The sequence below is a fragment of the Meleagris gallopavo genome, chromosome 23 (assembly GCF_905368555.1).
Source record: "Meleagris gallopavo chromosome 23, MGAL_WU_HG_1.1, whole genome shotgun sequence".
Lineage (NCBI taxonomy): Eukaryota > Metazoa > Chordata > Aves > Galliformes > Phasianidae > Meleagris > Meleagris gallopavo.
Genome location: NC_139426.1, coordinates 3,743,459 through 3,768,728, shown reverse-complemented (window position 1 = coordinate 3,768,728; position 25,270 = coordinate 3,743,459). Strand labels below are relative to the sequence as shown.

Here is a 25,270-nt window from a genome sequence, read left to right as displayed (position 1 = left end):
GTAAATGTTTTAATAATACAAAAAATCCCAACAGAGTGGAGGAGGAGGATATGAAATAAAGGAATACAAGGACATTTACTTCCTTGAGAGCGAGACAGAAAGGAAAAGAGAGAAAGAAGATGACACGATAAGGGACAAAGCAAGCTTTCTGGGGTATATCTGGAAAAAAATAGAACAGAAATCATTAGGAAGTCCATAGTGCATCTACAGTGATACAGTGCGGATCAATTCATTTAACACTGCCCTGTACATTTACAGAAAAGTACTTTTGATATAATAAAGGCTCATAAACACACAGAAATTGGGTTAGATCTGTTTCGAATTCCTGCCAAACAATGGTTCAGAAAAATGAAGCTCTATTTTAATTAGCTCGACTCAAGAGTGATTTGATAACAGCAGATGCTGTCTGGATGCTTTCAGCTTGATGGGCTCCACATACATGAACTTAAGAGTAGCTTTGATGCAATTAGATCTCACTCTCTCCTTTAACATGCGTTAGACTCTGGAACCAATGGCTTGGGTGTATTTAACATCTTTAACTAGAAGGATACTGACAGCCTTCCTCATTCTTCAGATGTGTGGAGCCAAAGTAAAGACGACTTACTTGGGGCTGATCTATGGTGCTTCAACAACATGAAGGCAGAAACAAAAGGGCACCAACGTAATATCCACAGCACTATACTAAGGCCTTAGCATTACATCTTTTTGTACTACAACCCACATTTCTTGGCTTGTAATTGTTATAGTCTTGGTTAGTCCAGTAAAACGAAACAAAACAACAACACCAACCACAGCTATCAACTGCTGTTTCAATTTATGTCATTTTCTGTAAAAATCAGAAGGACTCAATAATTCCACACGTTTTTCGCCCCTTTATTCCTAGAAGACACCCCATACCACCACACTGTGCAGTTACAGTAGGTCCCACCCAGACACAGCACACTTCTCCCATCCACTGTCTACCATTTTCTTTTGGAGACAACTTCTTCCACTCCTGGAAACATCTGCACTCTGGCACATTATAGAACCCTTTGCCTTTCTGAAGCGATCTCACTACCTCACTCTGTAGCCATAAAGTACAGACATTTGCTAAAGGACACATGCAACATAGGAGCTGCTTCAGTGCGTCGGGGACAAGGCTAATAGGAGGTCTTGATTTGTTAATTATCTGACAGTTTGTCACAGCTGGGCTGTAAGGAGTGGGTGGGGGGGAACCTTTCTGCTTGGCTCTGTCTTCCTCTAAATGCTGAATTAGGCTGTCAAAACCTTCATCCCACCACAAGAGGCTGCGAAAGGAAGAGCCAGGCTATCCTTCCCTCTTCTCTCAGCAGGATATGTTGTTTCAGTTGTCCTACACTCCCACCACGTTTCCAGAAACGAATATGGCATATATAAGTGACGTTCACACCACCGCAGCATGCACAGTTATGTCAAGGGGCATCAGCAGACCTGAGCATGATAAATCAGAGAGGAAATCCCAGTGCCATGGGAGCAAGCAAGAGGCGTTTATCCTGCAAGGAGTCCTCAAGTTGCTACCTGCTTGAATCAGCAATTTCATAGCAAGGTTTTGGAAAGCAGAAGGCTTGGCTCCTGTGAGAACTGACAGTGAGATAGATACAGAGTTACAGAGATAATGGGGTGGGATAGTGGCAAGATTCCCTTTCTTCTTACATTTCTGCCCCATGTAATCCTCTAAATAGGGGCAAAAGTTCAGGCTGTGAAATGGGATAATGCATGGAATACCCCCATGGAGACAAAGCTGGAAAAGCAGAAAGCAGGTTGTGATATTGCAGATTTACTAGAAATGCTTACGCCTCTTAAATCCAGTTAAATGTGGCCGTTAAGCCGTGAGAGCCTAGGGAGATCCCCACCCACTCCTTCGTTTTCCCTGCAGGCCCCGTCCAGAGCATCCCATCACTCAAGTCCTCTCCTCAGCAGGCCCTGGATTATGAAAAATCCCCTGCAGGAGCTTCCCACGTGTGCAGGACACACCCCATTCCTACCACCATCGATGCCTCTCTCTCTGAGACGTGGGAGGCTCACAACGTATTCCAGGCACAGAGGGGTGCTGCCTGCTTGCAATGGGAAAATCAAAGGCATTCAGCTCTGGCTTTGTGCAGGTGGTCAGAAGCTATAAGGTCCGGTCAGCTGACCATAAACATTCCCCTGTTCTACTGCAACATATATAAAAGAAAAAAAAGGTGTCCCAAGTAGACATTTGTTTTACAGTTACAACAGCCAAGCAGCACATGCACAAGTCAATACACAAGTCAAACTCTCACATTTTCTGCTGCAGAACATCTTCTTTATCATGGCAAAACTGGTGCTTCTCTTGTTCTGTGCTGGCATTCCATTTCTTAGCGTGATCCATCCACCAGCATACAGCAAGTCAGCTATTAGGCTGGAACAAGAGCTATAGTCTCCTACACACATTATTTACTCCTGAGCAGTAAAACAAATGATACTTTTCCGCACAGACAGTCCTACCTGCCCCAGATGGGGACTGCTGAGAACTCCATTGGGGACAAAATAACTGTCTTTATCTTTCATCAGGTAAAGTTAATAGACCCATTTCAGAGAACATTTGCAGATCTCATCCCTTGAAAGTAACATTTGCTAAAGCACTGCTTCTCAAACTTTAGGCAGGCTTGACTCCTTTTGCACTCATCTATCCTGGTGGCTCATCCCACATTCCTGAGGCTGAAATGGCAGCAAGCTCCTTCAGGAAAATGAGAGTTACTGGAATAAATGCTAACTCTTCAAACTAGGAGAAACAGAACTCCTGATAGCAATTAAGAGTTGAAAGCTGTTTACTGGCTAGTAACTTGGTGACTTCCTTTGAAGCCTTTTGCATCCCTGTGGGGGTCATAACCTAACTTTGAGAAACACTACTTTAAGGAACTTAACTATAAAGAGGAGCAGGTGATGACATAGCACTGTTCCCCACCCTGCATCTACATAAGAGTTTAGAAGCAGTTTCCCAGCTGGTCCTGGTGGCTTCAGCCCCTTTGCCTTTAAAAGCTCTGCCCTACAGTGATACAGACTCATGGGTGATGAGACGATGCTCAAGATAAAGTAGCATCATTGATAATGTAACCAATGCAGCAGTCAGCATTAATTATTCCAAACCACTACAGGCAAGGCCTGTGTCTCTTAAAACATCTGTCTCTCACTCTTCTGGTCTTTAATAAAATCACCCTCTTAGCCATAGGGTGTAACTGGAATTGTATGTACGCATGCGCATGCAAAAACATAAATGCATAAGGAGAGATTCAGGTCCTCATTAAAAAATGGCATAAATAAGAATTCACCAAGGAATTCTGCCAGACTCTGATTTCCAGATCTGGTTTTGCTGCATTCTTGCCCACCGCCTGCAGAGTTCTGGGTGCCTCCCTATCCTTCTCCAGCTGTACTGTTCTCTTCAAATTCAGACTTCTTGCACCTATAATTACTAGGTACCCCGTGCCAGGCTCCTTTAATTAACCAACCCAACTCTTCTCCCTTTGGGATCAGACTAAGCTCTGTTTTATTAGTTCCATCATTTCAGTATCTAGGCCTAAGCAGGATAACTTACATCACTTTGTGAGTGGGACTGTGGTTACCAATGACCTCCAAAGCACCTGTCCTCTTCCCAGCAGAAAAGGCAAAGAAAGCCAGGCCGTGAGCCACGGGACATGGCATGAGGGGTTCCTGCAACACCTTTCAAACCTAATTACATCCGCAAAAATTACACAGCTCTAAAATCTCAGGAAAACACCTGGCATGGGGAGTCCCTGGCAGGCCAGCTGGGTACTACTACAGCCCTGAAGGTGTTCAGTCCAGAGGAGAGCAGAGGCAAGAACAGAACAAATCCCTTGGTTGCTGTTACGCTGGAACCAACCTTATGGTTTTCAGGGCTCCAAGAATGAGATGAGCATTCCTGGAGAGCACTACTTCCCCAAGCCTCCCTCTCCCCAGCTGACATTGTTGCACCAGCAGCTGGGATGCAGTCTGAATTACAGGTCCGTGCAAAGCCCTAGAAGACGAGGATCCCCACCTTGCTCTTTGTATTTAGCACTCCACCTTCCTGCCTCCCAAGAGAACAGGTAGATCAGAACCCACGTAATGTCCAAACAGTTTTTCCTACCTGCCCTGCATGGAAGCAGACAGCCCTGCGACCTCCTGCAGGCAGTTTCTATAGCATTTGGTGGGTTTTTACCTCTAGCCGAGATATTCTTTGAAGCTATTTCATCCCATTCACGGTCAAACTGCAGCACACATGCAAAAGAGAAATGTCAAAATGCACACTGGCCTTTTCTGGACCATGGGATGTTCTGCATGTGTGTGTTCCTGCATGTGGAGGTAAGAGAATGGGAGGTAAAAAGCAGAAGAGCTGCTGAACGCCCTGGATTTCTCAGGCCAGGCGGTCACTCCGCTTGCACAGCTCAACTTCCCCAGAGAGTTTCTCAAGGAGAAACCAGCCATCGATCTTGGGACACACAACTTCCAGGACCGTTCCTTATCTCAGAACAGCTTCTGCCACGAATTCCTGCATGCGCTTTAATGTTTAAATTATTAAATGCATTAATGTATTTACATTATTCAAGTCTTATGTGCATTTTTCTAAGATAATTTATGTATAAGAGTTTGAATGTCCATGACTGTTAATGTCTACAACCCTTCCTGTTCATTATTGATTCTGGAAGGAAAAAAAAAGAAAGGCAGTGTTTTAATGCCTTATTTTTAATGTATTAAGAGTCTGAATAAGTGCATTCTCTTTTTTCTTTTGTAATTTCATAATTTAAGTAGTGCATTTATTAAACTGACACAGTATGAATTGTGGTGAAGTCTGGCACAGGTCCATGCTGCCAACGCAGCCCAACAGACCATCACGCTGCTCTGCAAATCAAGTACAAGCTGAGCCTGTACGCCAGCTTCCACTCCCTACCTGAAATCAGAAGGGACGGACGGTACAAAGAAGTCTTTGCAAAATACATTTGCTTTGCTATTTACATGGGTTTTCTCTCTAATTTCCATTTTCAATCGGTGAAAGTTTCCATATGGTATTGATGAACTGTTTTCATGCAAACCTGCTTTGTCAATGAGCTCTTGCAGTACCTTTTAAGTCCAACAGCTCTGAAGGTCTTCAAAAATCTACAGCAACTGTAATTTTGTCATTTCTACACCACAACAGTGCACACCGTAATTTTTTTTTCCTTAAAATTAAAAACGTGCCCCTACTTTTATGTTCACAGGCAGATTTCACACAGGAATCGGGTCACCTCCGCTGATGAACAGCAGAAGTCTCTGAAGCAGAATGTAACCAGCAGCTGGCCACCCCGCATGCCACTTTGGGACAAAAATGCTATAGAAGGCAAGAGAAACTGGGGAAAAAAAGTCAGCTAACGCACAATGGAACTGCCTCCACTCACTCCACCCACACATAAGCGGAGCTGCACGGACATGCACTTTACATATAAATTATGTGTGAATGCTGTAGATGTTTATAGCCAAAAATACTACTTCCAAAGTCCAGCTTTTACTGCCAGACAAACCCACCGGCAGCAGAGCCTGCACGGAGCAACAGTGACACCCTTCGGCTCTCCGCCGACCCCCGCACCCTCCCGGCACGGCAGCCCCCGCTCCAGCACCTATCAGAGCAACCCATCAAGAAGCCGAGCTGCAGAGAGATAAAACTTGCTGTACGTAGGCACTGTATGTAATTACGAGTGTGTGCATAAGTTTCACAGTACGTTCTGCATAATTACAGCCCTGCCTGGCACAGCTGCCAGTGCGAGCATGAACACACACGCACACACGTAATGTATGCACAATACTGTGCATATGGACTTGGGAAAAGGCAGAGAACAGCGAAAGTTGCTGGCTGTTGTTTTAAGAGCTGACTCTGCCATTTCTAAGGTTAAGTTTGTGTTTTTTTGCTACTCATTACCATTCTTTAACTGTTACAATTTATATCAGCATATAATGTTAAATAATTACAGGGAGCGGAGCTCACTCTAGCGAGGATATAAACGCGCTGTGGGATTCTACAGATTTAAACAAATAACACTCACAGCAGGGGGTGAGCAGATGAATTAGCATTAATATCCTGCCTGGGAGATCCCAGTGCAGTGCTATGGCTTAAATACAGATCTTTTCTGTAACAGTCAATATGACAGCTACTAGCAATACGGCCCGGCACGCTCACTAGTCAATACAGCAGCTGCAGCTGAAGAAGTGCCCTTGCAATAATCCATACGGCAGCCAGTTAAAATAAATAACTTCCCTTTAACAGTCTATATAGCAGCCAACTGCATTAAAACCTTCCCTTTTAAGGTCTATACAACAGTCAACTAAATGGAAAAACTGGCATCCTTCTTGGCAGCTTCAGAGGGAAGTCAGGCATCCAAGCAGGCAGGACTGAGCTCTCCTCATCTCCTCGTGCCACGCCGGGCGTCCCACATAGCTGACTTTCACAAGTGTTACCTTCTTTTTGAAAAACAAAGTCCAAAACTTGCTTCTTTGAGATGTGAATAACAAACGAGGCAGACCACAGCTGGCCACGAGCAGTCAGCACAGACCCAAATTTCCTCAGAGCAATGGAACAAGGCTTCTCCTAGCACTGTCACTGCGACAGAACTGCCCCATCCCCACTGCCAGCAGAACCCAAACTTGAATTCTCTGCCTTCCATCAGCCACTGGCGGTGGTTTTTATTCCCTAACCAGAAGCAACAGGCTGCGGTGGGCTAGGAACCGTGCACTGTGCCACAGCACTCCATGCTGCAATAACAATGGCAAAAGATGGTCATATAAATCACGACAAGGAATGGCTGTAAAACATTCAAATCTGACAACTGAACTGCAGGAAAATCCACGACCACAGTGAATTCCGCCATGAGGCAGAACAGAGCTTTCTATATCTGGATAAAAACATGCTGGTTTTGTAACCAGGGTCACATTCTGCTCTCCTGCACACAGACTTCATACTGGTATCACTCTGTTCTTCTGTGATGGAGTGCCTACAGATGTTCACTGTGAGTTGGCTGACTTCCAGAACAAACCTGTAGAATTCCAGCAAAGTACAGCAGCACTTCTTGGGTTAAATTATAAAGTACACCGCCAAACAAACATACAGCACTTAATATTGGGCTTATAATTTACAAATTGTTGTAAAAGCAGTGATAAATCACTAGAAAATAAAATATGTACATATTTTCACATTTTCCATACTGTCAAGAGATTTTATTGATAGGGAGTTCTGCCACTAAAATACCACATTTGCTGGTTTCCTATAAGAAAATGGAGATAGATGACAATTTTGTTAGAAGTTGGAACAACAAACAGGAATGGCATTTATTCTTTAAAACTCCACAAATTAAAGACATCTGTCTGCTTTCCTTTTGAGGAACCTGTCCCTTTGGGTATGTATTTAAAAAACAACAACAAAAAAGAGGGATCTGCAGTCCCACCAGATGTTTGGCACCTGGACCCTTTGCAAGGAATTGATCAAGAAAATGAATATTTTTTTCAGGTAACAGGAAAAAAAAAACGCTCTCTAAAATCTTTCCCATTGTCAATGCCTGATGTTATTTTACCTCAGACTTTAAGGGAAGAGTGGAGCTACAAACACATTCCAACTTATAGCCTCCCAAATTAAAAATAAATACACGCCACCCCTAGAAGTCATGGTTTGAAGCTTTGAACATCTTTTGCAAAACGACAGTTATTAAAAACAACAAACATGCACAACACTGAGTCATCTGGTTTCCAACTTCTGAGTCAAAAGGGGCTGATTCCACACAAAGTGAAACCTGGCTCTCCGACTACTTGCATGGTTAACGATTTGTATCTCTGCACCACAGCTTCAGAACAGGATGTGGAAAAAAGAATGAAAAGGAGATGGGAGAAAGGGGAGGGGAGGGGAAGAGAAAGAACACTTCTTTACTGGTCCCAGTGTCATTGCAAATAAAGACCATGTCAAGATTTAAACCATAATAATGGAAAGGCTATAAAGGTCTCTGCGATAATGTTTCCTCTGATATTCCCTTTCATAAATGCTCTCTTTATGTTGCGTGCTTTGCAATAATACATGTAATGTTTGTGAACTAGCCCCACTGGGGAAGCTGCATCATATGAAGCTTCACAGAACACTACATTAGAAGCAAGATAATTAATTTCCCTGTTCCCCAACCTTTGTCAGCTGCACCTATCTTCTTGAACAGAACGCAGCCAACATGAGGAGACAAGTCATCTAAAGCAGCTCCACATCTGTTTAGCTGGAAACAGATCTGGATGTACCAGCACATGGACATGCAGTACAGAGCTACCTCTTCCAGTGCAGTACCTTTCTGGGTTGGGCTAAAAGCCTCTTCCCAGATCTGACATGTATAAACAAGAGTCCTGAACCTCTTCACAGCTATGCCAATCGGATCAATAGCATTCTGAGCTTCCTCTTGGCAATAGAGGAGAGGAACATGAGTGCCAAGAGCATCTGAATAACAGATCCCTGCCAATGCAGCACTGTGAGCCTTCCTGTGGCACTGCATAAACACACAGAGCAGCGGCTGCAACACTGCTCTCATTTTGCACATGCAGACCAAGATCCCATGGCTCTACATGAGGCTCTCTGCCTTGCAAGAAGGGACCACCAGCAGCCCCAGGCCTCTGCAAGGCTGGCAGTAGAGAGAAGACAGCCTCCTCTGTAAGAATTTAGGATCAGAATGAAATCCCATGAGGCCTTAGCAGTGAACGTCCCAAGTGACCTGATACCACTTATCTGAGCCACACCGGGTGCTCGGGTAGCTGACCACTGGAGTGAGAACTAAATCCATCTTTACAAGATCGTGGCAACCTGATGTTCAGAAAAGGGTTGTCAAAAATATAGTGTCAAGGGGGAAAGGGGGGCTCATCTCAGTCTCGACTATAATTCTCAATCATTGCACAGAAAGTATTTATATCCTGTTGGCAGCGTGTGTAACCAATGCGACTCTTCGTGTCAGAGCTGTCAATTACAGCTCTGACTTATGAGGAAAGATTAAATGAGCTAAATATGTAGAGCTTGGCTAAGAGATCAGAATGGGGGTGGGGAAAGGAGAAAAGATGTGATGACTGTCTGCAAACATCTGAAGGGTGCAGATGCTTAAGGAGGAAAGGAATCGCTTGGGGTGGCACACACAACAAACAGGAGAAGCAAGATAGAAGGAAGGCAGAAAATTCTCACTGCACAGCACGGAAGTTTCACTGGAGCAAGATGTGCTCAGCTGTGGAATTGTATCCCTATGAACAAACATCACTCGGGCCATTCAGAACACCTGGCAAAGCACTCAGAGCTGACAGCAGACGACGATCCTGCTCTGACCAAAAGGTGTAAAACAATGCAAAAAAGCAGGGCATACTGTGAGTGTGGCTGACGATATGATGTTATCCCTCTTGCGTCTCTCCAAATGTAAAATCCTTTTACTAAAGAGCTACGCAGATCTGCACTGCTACTTGTCCAGAAATGCAACTGTCAAAATAGCTGTGGTGTGCTCTGGGATCACAGCAGGAAAGACGACGTGGTTGGGACGATCAGGGAGAAGAACTACGTACACACAACAAACAAACAAAAGTATTCAGATGTTTGGAAGATTTTTAATTGAAGTGCCCTACAGATAAATATAGGGAAAGCCTCTAACAAGTTGCTTGGGAGCTCCCAATCTAAGAATTATACCAACACCCTCGTTTTGCAAATCTCTCTTCTGAAGGAGCTGGCATCAGAAGTATCTGAGGGATGTATTCCTGCGCATCAAAGCCGGGGAAAGTTCTTTCAAGTTCTTGAATAATTCATTCTGTCTTTTGTGCCTCAGCTACCATGTTCTACCGCGATGAAGACGCAGTGTGTCCTGTACTCTGAGGCAATACACAGACGCTGTAGATATTGCAAGTTTTTCTTACGGCGTGATCTCTTAGGTAAAAGTAGAAGGAAGCCAAGAAATTAAGAAAGTTATCACGTGTAAGCAGTTATAATCTCATGAGAGTCACTAGCTGTCACAAGACTGACTCTTTTTGATTGCAGTAACAATGACATAGCATCTGGATAAGGGCAAAAGGAGTCCAACTGCTCAGTGGTATTAGAGGAGAGGAATTAAGAATCTCTGGCAACACTCTCCAGGTTAGGAATTTAATAACACGGAGTCAAGAGGCACTCCGAAGAACCAGTCTCCTACATAAAGTTATTTCAAGAAGCTAAAAAGGCAGACACTCCCGAGAAGTTCTTAAGCTGGTCTCTCCTCTCCCAAAGCAGAAAAAAATTGCGGGCAATTGCTGCCCTCTACAAGTTGTTCTGCACATAGCATGTTATCCACACACGGAACTGAGATGGCATTATTATCTCACCTTGATCCCACAGCTCATCATCACCAAAGCACACACAGTGCAAGCACCTCCTTGCTGTGTGCCACCACCTCTTTGAAATTAACAGCTCCCCTTTCCAGCAGCTGGGGCACAAAGCACTCCCTGTGTAAGCAGGCAGGGCTGGGCTGCCAACCTGCACGGAGCCACCAGCTGGCAGCAAAGCAGAGCACGGCCTATAAAACATTGCTCATAGGTGTAGCACGTTTAGATCCCCAAAACATCAGGTGAGCATAAACAGAGGAATGAAATTCATTTTTCTCAAGGGTAAACATCAAGCAATGTTAAATATTTCCTAAGTGGGTGCCAGTATTTTTGGAGTATTACAACTATTTTAAAAACATCTTCAAAGTTTCCTCAGCAGTAATATTGGTTTGTCTGAAAAGGAGTCGAGAACTGCTTTCAGAACTCTCTTCTGCACAAGTGCAAAGACCATAAGCTGCTAACTTACCATGCTGCTAGTGGTGAAGGTGAGTGTGCCTGCCTAGTTGTGCTGCCTCACCCACTGGCTCTACCTGGTCTCTTAACCAGGGAGCAATTCAGGACAGGCAAAGGCATCATTCCATTTTGTACAGTTTGATAAGGTCTTATCCTGCTTTGGCTTGTCATACTGCAAGTGCCTACCTTTCACATGGTAGCATGTAATTACTGCTACAGCAGAAGTTATATCCCAAATTATTACACTTCACCCTCTTTAAAAATTGGGATTCAAAAGAATTCCATGGAAACTTTCCCACTGGCCTCAGACAGGCAATTTAACTGGATGTGACAGTACTCCTTTAATGATGCTCTCTACGTAAATTTGCATCTGCATGTTTTGCACATATAATGTGTTTGTCTAAATCAAGAAGCAAAAGGAATTGACATTTTAAGGGAGGACATTTTGCACGTGCAACAGAAGTTAACAAAGTCCCAGTTGTAAAAGACAAAAAAAGGCAAAAACAACCTCAAACTTATCAAAAGGTCAAGTGCAGGAGGTCTGTGCAAGAATTCTCTTTGCAGCAAACCAAAGTACTGCATAAGGAAGTTGTACACTTCCAGCTCAGTGCTCCTGGCCCTGCAAAGCTGCAATCTGTGCAGCAATCGCCCTGCACAGTCTGATGGAATTATTGTCCAACACTGGGAATCCACAGCAACACATTCAGGAGCTCCCCAAACAAACGGAAGCATTATCACACCATTAGGGTTACTGCCTGTACAGGAGGTCACCGGGCTGATAGTCTCTCTCTCCCTCCTGCTGACAGTGCTAAATTACCCTGACTAATGTTTCGCTGGGGGCTATAAGTTAGTTGCCTACTGACTCCGGCTGTCTGGAAATCCCCTCCGGACAGATTTACTTTTAGAGAATTATTCAGTGTAGGCCACCTCTCTGAACAAACCCACTGTGGCAAACAGAAAATTTGTACAGCAAACAGGTATAAATCTTGTGTTAAACAACAAAGGGTGGGAAAAAGGAAAGCAGAAGCGTGCGATGTGTTGTCCATCCTGAACACTCCTGTCCCTCAGGGCATCCCTGAAAACAAAAATCCTTCCGAAAGAAATCTACAAATCTAGACTGGGATCTTTAAACTTGAAAGTAAGGCGTGAGGATCACATAGAATCCCTACTGCAAGAGTATGTTCCAGAAACCTCTGTATAAGTTTCTCATTGAAAACACCTTTCATGCCTTTATTTAAGAAAAAAAATCACCACAATTTCAAGCAGAGGAAAATCTTTAAAAGGAAACCCCTTACTTTCTTATAGGGTTTGATAGAGCTGTAAGACGGCATCTATTACTTTATAAGGAGAAGATAAAGATTTGCAATGTGTCCAATGACTTGTTCATCAAAAATGGATTGGGCATTCTCATTAGCACCAATGAGCTCTTCCACATCTTACAGCGCAATTCTGTAACCTTTCCTCATCCCCCCATTTGGTTCACATGGCTAAAGACAACAAATTCTACACTAATTGCCATAGAAGCAGCAGTACTTCTCATTACCTTGTACTTTTGACAGCCTGTAAAAAAAGGAATAAAATGTCCACATTTCAGTGCTAACTGCTAGCACCTGCAGTAAGAAACAGAAAGAAACAGCACATGCTAACAGTAAAAGAAGAAAATTTAAATGGTTCTGCAAAAGAGAATGCTCTTCACACCACAATCCTGCAGTTTTCTAACCAAGCCAGTGATTTACAATCACAAGGAATATTTTGTATTTACAACTAGTACTTCTTACAGCATCAGAAAGAAGAATGAGCCTATTTCATGGCAGGAAAAAATAAAAACTAAAAGTAAGCATCTGCTTAATTTTACGGAGCCATGTGGGAAGACCTCACTTATAAACTGTTCCGTTTGGTTTTCCTTACAACCCAGGCTCCTGTCAGGGGCTCTCACAAGCATCGCCTTCATAGCTACCGTTTAGACTGAAGCAGATTGGGCAAAAAGCAAACGCCAACAGCAAACAGATTCAGCTACTGAAAGCATCTCAAAAGCAGCACAGAATGTTTAAAGAGCTGCAAGACTGCTGGGGACAGTCGAAACAAGCTAAAAAGAAGCAGAAAAGACTAAGTCATTACAGTAAAGAGAGAAATGAGATCAGGGGAAATAAAGATTCAAGAAAAGGCTATTTTCTAGCGTTCTAATGAGAAAGGAAGTGGTTTTGTCCTATATAGTGATGTATTTTACACATTCCAGAACCTTGCTTTGAGCAGCTGCACCAAGACAACCCTATTCCAATCCCACAAGTGCCCAGAGGATTATCGGAGGTGGCTGCACGCACAAAAGCTGGGGGAAGCAGAAGGGATGCAGCAATGTTCACTGAGAAGCTGGACTCAAGGAGAAGCTGATCCTGCACTGACGATGACAAACGTGGCTGTAAACAGCAGCGGAGCGAGATGCTGACACTCTGCTAACACAAGGTTACACTTCCCACTATGGAGCTACACGGCAGATTTTAATGGGCCAAGACCGACAGCTAGGGAAATGAGTGTCCGCTCTCTACTGCAAAAATTATAGCTCTGCCCATCCCCCCTCCAACTCATTCTCCACTGTCAGTACTGTAACACAATGACCTCTCATTAGGGGGCATTTTTCAGTTGGGACAGTTTATTGTAAGGACACTGGATAACTCAGGGGATTAATGGCACGGGTGTGGAGCCCCTTATCTCCACTTTGGTAGTTCAGAACAGCACGTGCCTGAGTGAGCAGCAAGAGTCATGCAGTAGCAGTTAGGAGTGTGACATGAGTCTGCAGGGCTCCATTCTGAAGGCCTCAGTAACGTGATAAACCTTGGTGTCAGACAGCACCTGGTTGGGTGATCTTGGAGAATATAGACATCTTCTTGTAAATAACTGGAATCCGTTGCTTTTCCTGAGTTCCCCTCGAAAGCTGCAGGCTAACATGGTACGTGGAAGACAGTGCCACCAGGCACAGAGCAGAAGGTATTTAGTACTGTGCAGGATGCAGTACTCATTAAAATCACAAATGCAATGCAAAACCAGCTTGAGCCCATCATGACATCTGCTGACACAGCACAAGATGCTCCGATTCCATTGCACACCATTAATACATCCAACACAGATCTCAGCCCTTAAAAACGCCAGCCCTTTCAGCTACCAGTTAAGTCAATAAAGGCAATGGGGGGGGGGGGCAGCACAGAATTTGGTCATGAGATTCTTTTCTCTCTGCTCTAGACTCTGTAAGAGTCTTAAGACATATTCTTCCTCAACTCTTTCACACTAGATCTGAAGTCAGCAGCAATCTGCCCGAGCTCACGGCTTTCCCATACGGAGCCATTTGTTGGACTCACGCCATGGTTTGTTCTGTTGTTTCCGTAAACACTTTTCTGACACGGTGCTGTGTGCCCACGAGGCCGCCTTACGGACCCAGAGCTGCTGCACACGTTAGAAGGCAGCATGCACGATCCTGGCTGCAGAGAAGCCACAGCAGTGCGGTGGAACTCGGGTCATCTGGCTGACAGAACTGCACCACTCCTTTAATAAGGCTTCTACCAGCTGGAAACAATAACGGCTCTGAAGCGAACGTGACAGAAGCTGTGAGAGCTTAATATAAAAGACAAATAATGAAAAAATAAGGAGAAAGACTCCACTTTTCAAAGGGCCCTAATTAGCTCACATGCAAGACTCAACATTATGAGACTACAGTTTACTTTGGAGTTCTTTACATTCATAAATATTTGTACACATGTACAAATACATATCCACACAAAGATACACAGCTGCCATGTGCTTCCTCTGAGCAATTCTTTAGGTGCATACAGAGTAAGAAATTAATTAAATCAAACGTATTGTTAGAATCTGCTTTGAGAAAGCACTGTTGACCAGCACAAGCTGTGATGATGTGCTGCCAGCTATAGGCTTCATGTGGGAAGGAAAAAGGAAAAGACACCAAATCCATCACAAAGCTGGTGTGTTATCTTTGTCAGTAATGACTCTGGGTAATCTCACATACAGATGTCTATGCTATCAGAGATTGCTCAATGTTACAAGGGTAGGGAGATTTTCAATGCAGTGTTTAATAGAATTCTTTAGCAGCCCTCTCATTAGATGTATTTTACTGACCCTTCCCACTTCACAGTCTTTACTCACATCTCTCTCCTATAAAAATTAACTCCCGGGTTCTCCAGATAAGAGTTACAAAGTAAAAACATTTTGCCATGACCTGCACTATGCCATTACAGAAAGTACTTGAGCCTTCTCACCATAGACACCCTGTATTCACCACGAGCACCAAAGGAAAGCCAAAGAAGAAACTCATAGAAACAGACGATGTGCTCAGGACATTGAGAAAGGCTAAGATTTTTGGCAAAGTTATAGAGGGCTGAAGAGTAAGAGGGGAAAAAGAAAAAAAAAATAAGGTTGTAAAAGGAATGGCTGCAGCTCAGAAGGCTGATGTCTCACTTCCCAAGCTCCATCACCATAAAAACAAAACAGGGTTCTCTTAGCACTCCTCATATAAAAAATAAATCCCCGAGCTCTTCTCAAACCAGGTCTAGAATCCAAGCACTGGACGACATGCACTATCAGCTGCCAAACACTTCCCAGTTGAGTGTATCTGAGAGTAAACACAGCTCAAGTGAGGCACCGAGCAGCAGAAGTTGTTTTATTAGACAATAACCCAAAGAATATCTGCTCAAATTATGCTGCAGTTTCTTTTTCAGACTCCTTATTAAATAAGCAGTTCTCAGGAGCACACATTGCACGCACTTAGTACAGGTGGCCCCTGCATGGTGCTGACTTTGTGCTCGGATAAACTCAGAGGCGTAGGTGAGCCACGTCTAACCCATGGAAAGACAGGAGGTCATGGCCACAGACTGCAGAATTCACAGGTCAGCAGCATGGCAACATTAAGCAGTTTATACCTTTTTCACAAAGAGCCAACTCCTTTTTTCTTTTTTTTTTCCAAAACGATGTAGCAAAGAGAACAACTCATATATTGTAGTATTAGCAAGAAATTACGTGCTGCTGCTAGAAGAACTTACCAGAGGCTCCCGAGATGCTGCATTTTCAGTCGCAGGACTGGAGCCGGCCTGAAAAGCAAAAGGAAGAGTGAGGTTACATCGCCACCCGATGGACACGATTAGAAATGCTCGTCTGTTCGGACCGCCCGTTGTACGCGCAGGATTTGGGCAGACGCACGTTTTTCTGCTATTAGCAGAAGCTCAGTGGTGAACTGAAGACCAAAAGGCCTGCCTGGGTCGCACAGAAAATTAGTTCCAGCAGTCGTCATTTAAACAGAACCCTGCAAATAGGCAGAGCTTGCTAGAGGAAGCCAGAGAGCACTGAGATTGGTTTCCAAGGGACCCAGTAAGTCCTGAACAGCTGCAGAGGTTTTTGAGATGATTGAATAGATACTGGACAGAAGCAGCCCAAAGTATTGCTACAGAAGTGGATGCAAAGGTACTTTGCTCTAATTCTCTGGTTCTTTTTCCTCCTCTAGACCTAAACTTGACACTGAGCACCTCCCATTTTCATCACCTGTAATGCACCTTTGTTTTCTGCATGATCACAGAATCACAGAATGGCCAGAGTTGGAAGGGACCTCAAGGATCCTGAATCTCCAACCCCCTGCCACATGCAGGGCCACCAACTTCCACATTTAATACCAGCCCAGGCTGCCCAGGGCCCCATCCAATCTGATTCCTCTACAGGTTTCAAAGCAATGATGATTTAAGTATAGCCCACAGCACCTGAGCAACACCAGTGTCATCAGATGCTGAGCACCCCACCTTGCACACCAGGGAAGGGTGGTACACAGCAGTAAAAGGGAAGCTATGGGATGCAGGCAGGACAGCAAGTCTAAAGATGGATCACACTTAAAATTCAGGAGTTTCCATTCATGCATTTGTTATGCCTGCAATTTTGATCACTGCATAACCACCATGTCTCATCAGCTCTCCCAAGGTACAGACACTTCACTTTGGCATAAAAATCTTCTATCAACTGTCTACCTTCTAATGGGATTCATGTGTGTTCAGATGGGCTAAACTGTACTGCCTTCACTGTGTTTTTTTCCTAAGGGAAACTGTCATGTACTGGTTGCCTCAATGGTTAAAAAGAAATACTAATAATGATGGTAAAGAAGACACATTTTGAGGCTCACTTAGAGAAAGGAGATCCTATTCATTGAGTACAGTGAAAGCTAAACCTATCTAGTGGTACCACAAAGTCCTTAAGTGACTTCTTGACCTCCAACTACATGCACTCTTATGCAATACATCACACCTTCAAAGCAGCTCAAGTCTCTTTTTTCTAAACAACACCCCAAAATATACAGAAATAAGTATTTGCCACAAGAGGGTGCCAGTAACACAAATATATCCAACTCTGCTTCTTCCAGACCCAGGCACATCCTCCGCAGGCCCAGCCAGCTCCCACAGCAAGGCAGTGATCTCTGGAGGCTCCTGGCCTTTCTCCGTGCAGCCACCTCCAGTTTTGCTTTGCCCAATGTTTATCTATCAGCCGCTATCAGTTCATCTCAATGACTGCAAATACCATTTCCACACCATACCTGAATCACGCTGACCGGTGTGGTGGAGGCAATGCCACGTGACTGTAAGAAAAGGGCACTTCTCCCTTCAAGTTTGTGGCTGAGCTCCTATCTCCATACACACAGTGTACCTGCTGTCAGGGTCAGAAGTGTTGAGACAAAGGAGACAGTGCTGCTGAATGCTTCCAAAAGGCACCTACAGCTACTTCCACTGAACTGTTCCATCAAGACACGTGGGTTAAGTGTTGGGTTTTCTAAGAATATGCACATTTTAAGGAAAATCCAAAGCATTTGAACTACTTAAGCTGACTATGAAGAGAGCTGCAAGGAGCAAAGCTACACAGAAATAAGCCATTCTCTTGCACTGACCTCCATGGGATTCGCAGCTCCAGAAAAGTCCCAGAGCCTCCCATGCACAGGAGCACATCTGTTCTGCTTTCAGGAGCTGCACCAGCACTTACAGACTGCCACAGGCAGCATTTAGCCAACCTGGGAAACTGCCCGAAGAGCATCTGGAATGAAGCCCAGGTTAATGTGGGAAAATATCTAGTATGTGGGTAGGTCAAAGTTCTGAAAGCACATACTCAAAAATTCTGATGTGCTTGTAAACAGCCCGATGGCCTATTTGATTAGCTGGATAATTCATAGTATTTTGATTGTACTGTCCAAGGCTACCAACAGCTTAAATGAGATCTGCATTCCCTTCCTGCAGTATCTCTGCACACGAGGCACAGTGACAGTAAAGGAACTGGTCATAAGGCAGAGCACAGCAACCCTCTGGCACATGGGAGCTCTGAGATAAGTCGGGAAGAATCCATCCTTTCTATGCGATGGCTGTTCAATAGCCTGTGTTCACCAAAGCAATGGCCATCACAGTCCAGAGACCAAATATCCCATACCATAAACCATTCTTTAAGAGGCACACAGCAGAAAATTCCAAGGCTAAGCCCTCCAGAGCTTGAGGCAAGAGGGGAGGAAAATTCAGCTACACATCAACTAGTGATGCAACTAGAGATGTGCAACTCTGGAGCAAGAAACCAGGCACTTCTCAACATCTTTGAAATTTAATTATTTCCCTTTGTGAAGGCAAGCCACAGCTAGATGGCAGACTGGGCCCAAAGTGGGTACAGTGAAGCTTTAGAAAGAAAACAAGATTTGGGCCTGGGCTGCTGCTGCCTGAGCCAACCACACTCTCCAATATATGGTCCAAGTACTCAGCATCAAAGAAATTCTGATAGCCCAGAGAGGCCAGAAATTGGTTACTCTGATCACAGCCCACATCATCTTCTTGATCACCCTTCACTTTTAGGGGCTCTTCTGTGTTTTTTCTTTATTTTGCTGTTTTATTAAGTGAATACATTACTAAAAAGCCCAGGGAATATGATTTCTAAACAAAATAAATTATTTAAAATCTGTAGCAGAAACGTTTATTGCCTTCAGAGCATAATCCTATCTATGTCAATGATTTCATCTGTGCTGCAACACCACTCTCTGCAATGCTTGAGGCAATACATTAATTCATGAGAATGAGACAAATGAGACAAAACAGACAGTAAGGCAAAAGATATCAGACGCTCCCTTTGCAGCATCTAAACTAACTAGATTTGTAATAGCAGATGATAGGATCTGAACATAAACATGTTAAGCAAGACAGTTCTACCATTCGCAGGCTTGTGTTGAGTGTCTGACCACAAATAAACAAACATGATCAGGGGTAGAAAATAAATATATTTTTAAAGTTCTTTACACTTTTAATGTGTTACAAGGACAACCTCTTACATGCATTGGTACCAGTGTCAAAACTGCAGTGGCTGCATATCACGAGTGGTATTCACATTCTGGTACAAAATAAAAAGATAAAAAGCTTTATTGCAAAATTGTCCCCTTAAGAAATCATCTACTGTGCTACATATCCTTTAATTGCAGATTACACTCCTTGTTTCTGGCCAAACCTGCTGGTTTCTCTCCAATCCCACCCAATCTAATCAGATTTGAGGACACTGAACGCTCCCCAGCTGTAGTTCTGGATGAAGATATGCAATCAATGTCAGAGAATGGGGGAGGAGAGCAGGCACTGACAGCCTTGGACAGAACAACCTTTCTGTCCCATGCTAACACACAACATGGGGAAGGAAGAATTTCAGTACAAACAGGGCTGCTCCTGGTGCAAGAGCATGGCTGTCCTGCAGCTAAACCCACCAGTACCTCCTGTACCCAAACCAAGCACAACACCAAAGGATCTGCCATAAGGAGGTCATGACAGGCCATAAGGCACACGGGACACAAATGATGTGCTGTTGCTTTTCCATACAACGTTACAGAACCCAGCAGGGGAGCAGTAAAGTGACCATTTTCTCCTGTAGTGGCTTGGAACCCACTCCCTCTTCACAGGAGCTAGACATAGCGGCTTCTCTGTGGCAAAAAGTTATTTTCCAACAGCCTGCATCCAAAATGCAAAGCAATACTAAAGAAGTATAAAAAAGAGATTTAAAGGGTGCAGTGAGTGTACGTGATACCATGGGAACCCAAATGTCTCTCAGGCAATCACATTTACCAATTAAGCAGACTTTTTTATCGGAAACCTGCAGACAGCTGCCTCAGAGACTGCCCAGTGGCTTACAAATCAGTCTGAGAATGTTTCAGGTTTCCTCCTGTTGACGGCACTCACCCAGAGCACGAGGAACAGGCTGCTGTGCCTGCACCTCAAGCTGCTACTGATGAAAGCACATGGCCAGTGCAGAACTGCTCAGCAAGCCGACCAGCAGCCTGATAACGGGGCCTTTCACAGCCTGGGGGCTCACACAGTTAGTCAGAGCACAAGCTTTATGGAATTTATTTCCATCTCCATTTAGCTCAGCAATGCTCCCTACAAACTTTGCTTCTTCAGTCCAATAGAAAGGTGCATGGTGATTCAGTCAAACAAGAACAGATGTGAATGACTACGCATAAAAGCAAAGCAGATTTGCTGTTTTCCTCCCTGTTCCTCCCACAGCCTTCACCTGCAAGAAAAGGCTTTTCTGCAACCGCCACAAGGATGGTTTTACAGCCTTCCTGTGGTACTGCACAGCACTCCATCAGAGAGCTGCCAGGTCCCTGCACCTGGGCTCGGCTGGCAGGGTGGTGACACATGGTCACACTGCACTCTCAGTCCCATGGCAAACCCTTTGGGGGTCCCCTCCAACCCAAACACAGCTGGCTGGAAACCCACAAAGAGTGCAACTCCACCGTGTTGCCATCTGCCTCCCCCATTTGCTTCAGGGCCCAATTTATGAAACCCCAGTGATTCCAGTACCTGCCCCGAGCACCCAGTCACGCCAACACACCGGTGCCTCTCCCAACACCCCTCACTCACTTGTGGGCAGCGTTTGCATCGCTCCCGTCATTGCTGTGCCCTTTGGTGCCACTGCTTCAAGGATGTTTCTCCCCAGCTGCTGCAAGGCAGAATCACTTCGTCCACTTGACGTGCAAACCCACCTGACACGCGCACTGCCTCACTTCTCTCTGCTCGAGCTTTGCGTTGGTTCGTTCCGACTTCTTTTCCCCCCATCCGACTGCTTTACCTCCCCACACACACAGAGCTCCCCAAGGCCCGGGCAGCCGCTCCCAGGCGGGAACCTCCTCCCCTCCTCCGCCCCTCGAGGCCGCGCTTCCCGCAGAGCTCCGCGCCTCAGCGGCCCGGGAGCGACCGCCGGTGACCGCCGTGAGGGGGAGCGGTGCGCGAACGGCGGTTGGCGCTGAGGCCGCGCGCGGGGGGCGGGAGCGCAGAGGGCCGGCGCGAGCCCCGGCTCACGAGGAGGCGGCGGGGCGAGCCGAGGCCAGCAGCCCGCGGCCAGCAGCCCGCAGCCCTCCCCTCGACCGCTCCCCCGCGGAGGTGGCGGCGCCCCGGCCCTGCCCGCCCGCCCCGCTGGCCGAGCAGAGCGGGCAGAGCGCCGGCCCCGCGTACCTGGCTGGGCTGCTCCGCTTGCTCCGAGGAGGCCATCTTACCAGGCCCGGCTAATCCATGCCCGCCCAGGCGATGGTTCGCCCTCCCCGCCGCCGGTAGCGCCGCAGGCAGCACGAGCCGAGCGCCGCGCTACCGATGCGCCACCGACGCCCTTCGCCGCGGCCCGGGCCGCCTGTCCCTTTAAGGCGGCCGCGGAACTACTCGCCGAGCGCCGCCCCTCCGCAGCCATGGCGGCGCGAATGAAGCCGTGCGTGGTGCGGCGGGGCGACGGGAGCGAGCAGCACGGGCTGGCCGCCTCCTGCCTGCGGGAGCTGCGCGACAAGGGTGAGCGGCGGCGCTTCCCGGGCACGGCCCCTGAAAGAGCCCGGGGCCGGCGCTAACGGCACTGAACGTTTCTCTGCGCGCAGCTGGCCGCGCTCTGGCTATCGGCGAGGACGGGCGGCCCATCACCTTGGTGCTGGCGGAGGATGGCACCATCGTGGACGACGAGGACTATTTCCTGTGCCTGCCATCCAACACCAAGTTCGTGGCGCTGGCCAAGGGCGAGAGGTGGTCCGGGAGGAGCGCAGGTAGCGGCGGCGCGGGGCGGCTCTTCCCGGCGGGGAGAAATGGGGGCGGCGAGCGGAGCTGCCGGGTACGAGCGGGGCTGTGAGAGCGAGAAAGGGCCCCGGAAAGGAGGCAAACTGCCCCAGATTTTACGCCCTCGATCAGCTGAACGGGGAGGCCAAGCCAGAGAGCCTCATTTTAGCAAGGAGCTGCTCCGTGAGAGATGTCACCGTCCGGTTTTTACACCGCTTAAAAAAAAGCAGCGTTAAATAACTGTAAATGAGAGGTAATGGCTCTCGTTCCGATCTCGATAGCTTTGTGTTTTCATCTTTTGGCTGATGATGTTAATGGCAGAATGCAGATCGACGTGGCTCTCAGAGCCTGCGGATGAAGTGGACAGCGGTGCAGAGAGGTGGAGGCAGCTGGCCCGGCAGCTGAAGGGTGACCTGGCCAACATCATCCTGATGTCTGAAGAAGACCTGCAGGTACAGAGGGGAGGACCAAGCAGGGACCAAGCCTGTCCATATTTTGCAAAAGATGGCACAGAACAGAATAAGTAAATCAGATCTCAAAGCTTAATTCAGCTGTTGTTTCTTTGGCTGTGGTGCTAAAGTGAAATTTCTCCTTGAGGAGGATCCCTTTTCCACTGACAGCACAAGTGCCAGAGGAAGATGCTCTAAACCACTGATTATCTCTTACAGCATGTCTTTGTGATTCTGCCCCTTCTTGCAGCATGCAGATTCCTAAGTGCCAGCCTGCTGGCTTTCTTTTGTGTGCTTCCACACTCGCTTAAGAATTGGTACTTTGATTGCCTGGAATTGTCAGGCAAAAAATCATCATGCTAAAAATGCACAATTCTATACCTTCCTGAATATCTCTGGGCTGCTGGAATGCCACCGCAGCTTTTCATAACCAGGCTGACTGCTGTGAAAACCTTGTGAAATACACAAGGTTTCACAAAGGTGGAGGCTCTGTCATTCAGGCTTGTTGTTTGTGCTGTAATCAGTGTGATGGAATTGCTCAATCACTCAGTCCATATAACAGGAGCACTCCTATTGTTTTAAGGTGCTTGTTGATGTACCATGTTCAGATCTGGCAGAGGAACTTGCCCAAAGTCAAGCCAAAACCCAGGTATTGCAGGACACCCTGCAGCAGGTGCTGGACAGACGAGAAGAGGAACGTCAGTCAAAGCAGCTCCTGGAACTCTACTTAGAGGCCTTGAAAAATGAAGACAACATCTTAAGCAAAGTAGCAGGTAGGGAACATTAGGATGCTGAAAAAGGAGTTTTCAGAGAAGCCTGAAAGAGTTGAATGGGATAAATAAGTGGAAGAAGGACTGGGGCGAGTCACTTGCTATTAACATCACTGATTGAATAGCAGGTGTAGTGGAAGAGTTCTCTGAATGGGAGAGGCCAGGAGTCCTTTCACTGCTGTCACATTGCTTACAGTGCCTGAAAATAGAATATGGGGAAAAGCTTACATAGTGTAGTCATCCTTAATATTATGGATTTCCTAAATTAGAGGCTGCATAACTAATCTCAAAAAGAACAATGCAGTCTGGGCCACGCTTCCTGTCCTGTGCATGTGGCTGTGATGATTCTTCTGTTTTTCAGAGTCTGAGAGCGCACCGGGAAAGGAGATGGATGTGGTTGACACAGGTACCAGCAGTGCAGGGACTTCAGCCAGAACAGCCCTCAGTAACCAGATCTTTGCTGTTTTGAAAGAGAAACCTGCCCCAGAGCTCTGCTTGGACAGTCAGACTCTAGAGGTGGGTGAGGATCATACAATCATGTATACAACCATGGCAAATCTCTCCTCTTGGGAGGAAGGGTTGAGAGGGGAAGCCTCTGGGGCACAAAAAGGAAAGTGAGTAAATTAGCCAGGAGAAAGTGATTATATTAAATTGTTAATCTCACTTTTCTCTGCTGCAGAAACAAAGTAACTGCTTTCCGCTAGTTTGAACATAGAGCTTCAAGTACTTCATAGAGCTCTAAGTACTGGTAGGATATAAAGAAAAATACATTAGCCTAAGAGATACAAGATGTAAGCTGGAAACATCTTCAACACCAAATTGGCATTAAATTAAAATGTCTCATTACTGCTGTGTGTGGGGGCAGAGGGTTGTGGTGTTAGAGCATGTGGGCAGCACTGTTACAAGTCTGTCTCTTACAGCTGGTGGTGAAAGAAGACACACAAGCCCTGGCTGCAGCTTTAGGCTGGGACAAGCAGAAAGCTGAAGCTGTACAACAAGCCTGTGATCAGGAGCTCTCCAAGCGTCTACAGCAAGTGCAGACTTTGCACTCCCTGAGGAGCACATCAAGGGGCAAGAAAGCACTACCTTGTGGAGATGGGCTTAGTTCAAAACGCAAAAAATAAGACTATACTTCTGCCTCAAGTGTCAGGGAAATGCAAGTAGTTGTGGGTTGCTTTTTTTTTTTTTTTAATAATTAGAACCAACAGAAATAAGGTATGTCCTGGGAGCCATAGTTTGCTGGTCATACTGTGGTCTGGCTGCAGAAAACTAAAATTTGGACATTGTCCTGAGGCATAAATACTTGTGATGATTCAAATCATGTGTAACCAAAGGGATTTGGATTTTTTGCAGAGTAGTAAAACAATGGTATTGCTAAGCACAGCGTGTAAGAGTTCAGCTTTGAATAGCTCGTTGGGGTGGGAGCCAGAAAATTCCATCTGATAATGCTGATCTAGCTCTGAAGCCTCAGGCAGTTTGCTCACCTTCCCACAATTTTCAGCAGAAAGGATGAAAATTATTTACATCATTAATGAACAGAAAGCAGGCATTTTGATCATTGCTCACTGAACACAGAATGTTTTTTTTTGTTTTTTTGGTGTTTTTTTTTTGAGGGATTTATTGTGATATTAGCATTGTGCAGTTTTTCCAGCTGCTTCCTTTAATCTCCAGCCTGGCATCTAGGCACTTGGAATTCTCATGCTAATCTTACCAGTTAAAGTAAAATCAAAATTTCTTCTGTGTTTTTTTTTTTGTTGTGGTTGTGGGGATTTTTTTGTTTGTTTATTTTTCATGTAAAAAACTCCTGCATCTTTCAGTGTAGTGCAAGCACTAATTTGTAGAACAGGTAAAGTGGAAATGCTTGTTTTGAATGGCTGTGGGGCAGAAGACTTGTATTTGGCCTGTCTGTATTCTAACCATCGGTATATCATCATGACACCTCTGTATTAACCTGCTTATTTTTAAATTGAATGAATTATCATGTCTTTAAAACTCTTTTTTACTAAAATGTTGGATTAATTTTGATGTGGCTGCTATGATTAAAGAATGTGCCAGTAAGTATAGTATTATGTTAAGGACTGTAGAAGAACTTAAATACAGAAGTGTTCCCTATTCTACTCACTCAAAAATGTTGTGGAAATACAGGTGCATTCACACCAGTGTGAACATTACA

The 25,270-nt window shown here is 45.5% G+C and overlaps 2 protein-coding genes across 2 annotated transcripts in view; one reads left to right on the top strand and one right to left on the bottom strand.

The window, feature by feature from the left end:
• Positions 1–21,434, bottom strand: part of PEX14 (peroxisomal biogenesis factor 14) — a 72,909-nt gene extending 51,475 nt beyond the window's left edge. Inside the window, exons 1-2 of the mRNA XM_085242351.1 lie at positions 21,300–21,434; positions 15,849–15,896 (exon numbers count right to left, since the gene is read on the bottom strand). Of these exons, the coding sequence (XP_085098477.1) occupies positions 15,849–15,896; positions 21,300–21,335 (84 nt within the window). The 5' untranslated portion in view covers positions 21,336–21,434. The remainder of the gene's footprint in view (positions 1–15,848; positions 15,897–21,299) is intronic.
• DFFA (DNA fragmentation factor subunit alpha) lies at positions 21,411–25,163 on the top strand. The gene is made up of 6 exons (XM_085242352.1): positions 21,411–21,623; positions 21,707–21,868; positions 22,200–22,330; positions 22,911–23,100; positions 23,459–23,613; positions 24,018–25,163. The coding sequence occupies exons 1-6, from the start codon at positions 21,527–21,529 to the stop codon at positions 24,219–24,221; spliced, it is 939 nt and encodes a 312-aa protein (XP_085098478.1). The 5' UTR covers positions 21,411–21,526; the 3' UTR covers positions 24,222–25,163.
• Positions 25,164–25,270: the final 107 nt, after the last annotated feature.